The 774-nt window shown below is 37.5% G+C and overlaps 1 protein-coding gene across 1 annotated transcript; it reads left to right on the top strand.

Annotated features, from left to right (window-relative positions):
• Nucleotides 1-88: 88 nt before the first annotated feature.
• Nucleotides 89-622, top strand: LOC110034506 (WEB family protein At3g51220-like; the record flags this gene model as incomplete). Its single annotated transcript, XM_020738760.1, has 1 exon — nucleotides 89-622. A coding segment is annotated over exon 1 (534 nt), but the record flags the coding sequence as incomplete, so codon positions are not given.
• Between the last annotated feature and the right edge of the window lie 152 nt (nucleotides 623-774).

Below are 774 nucleotides of genomic sequence, written 5' to 3'. Positions count from 1 at the left end.
AAAAAAAAAACAAAAAAAAAAAGAATAAATCAAATTGATTTAAATATTTCACCAGATTTTCTTCTCTCCTGCTTTTCTGTAAAATCAGATGAGGGTGACAGGAAACAGGAATGAGCAGAGCGGCTCTCGCTTTGCCTCCCTTGCAGCAGAACTAGAAGAAACAAAACAAAACCTTGAGAAAGCAGAAGAAGAAAGATTAGAAATGGCAAACTACCTCACCTCTCTGATACAAGAGCTAGAGGAAACAAAGACAGAGCTCAAACAACTGAAAGCTAGAGATTTGGAGAAGCCAAGCATAGATCCAGAGATTGAAGACATCAAATTTGTAGAAAATACAACAGAAATTGAGATCGAAGGACCAGTAGTCAAGGAAGATATTGGAACTCAAAGAAAGAAGTATGTCAAATTCGCCAACCCACCATCTCTGGCAAGAGTCATGAGCACCGAGGAGCAAGTTTTGGATAGAAAATTCTCGAATGGAAGGGAAACATTACAGATGAGAAAGAAACAGAAGAAGAAGAAGAAGAAGCCACTTCTGCCTTTAATCGTATCGGTGTTTTTGAAGAAGAAGAAGAGCCAGCAAGGTGAAGCACCAGTTCGAGCTCATGGGATGCAGACAGCTGTATGAACATTTGGTTTGCTGCAAAGAGATTATAGTGAACATATTCTATTGAAATAAGATGAAAGTAACATTTGTTTCTTCATAAATAATTGTGTTTGAGGAAGATTGGGTTTTTTGCTAGCATAAGCATTGATTTGGCTGATAAAATCAAT

Source organism: Phalaenopsis equestris, unplaced genomic scaffold (assembly GCF_001263595.1).
Source record: "Phalaenopsis equestris unplaced genomic scaffold, ASM126359v1 Scaffold189118, whole genome shotgun sequence".
Classification (NCBI taxonomy): domain Eukaryota; kingdom Viridiplantae; phylum Streptophyta; class Magnoliopsida; order Asparagales; family Orchidaceae; genus Phalaenopsis; species Phalaenopsis equestris.
The sequence above is the reverse complement of the archived record's forward strand: the minus strand, read 5'-3'. Positions and strand labels throughout refer to the sequence as shown.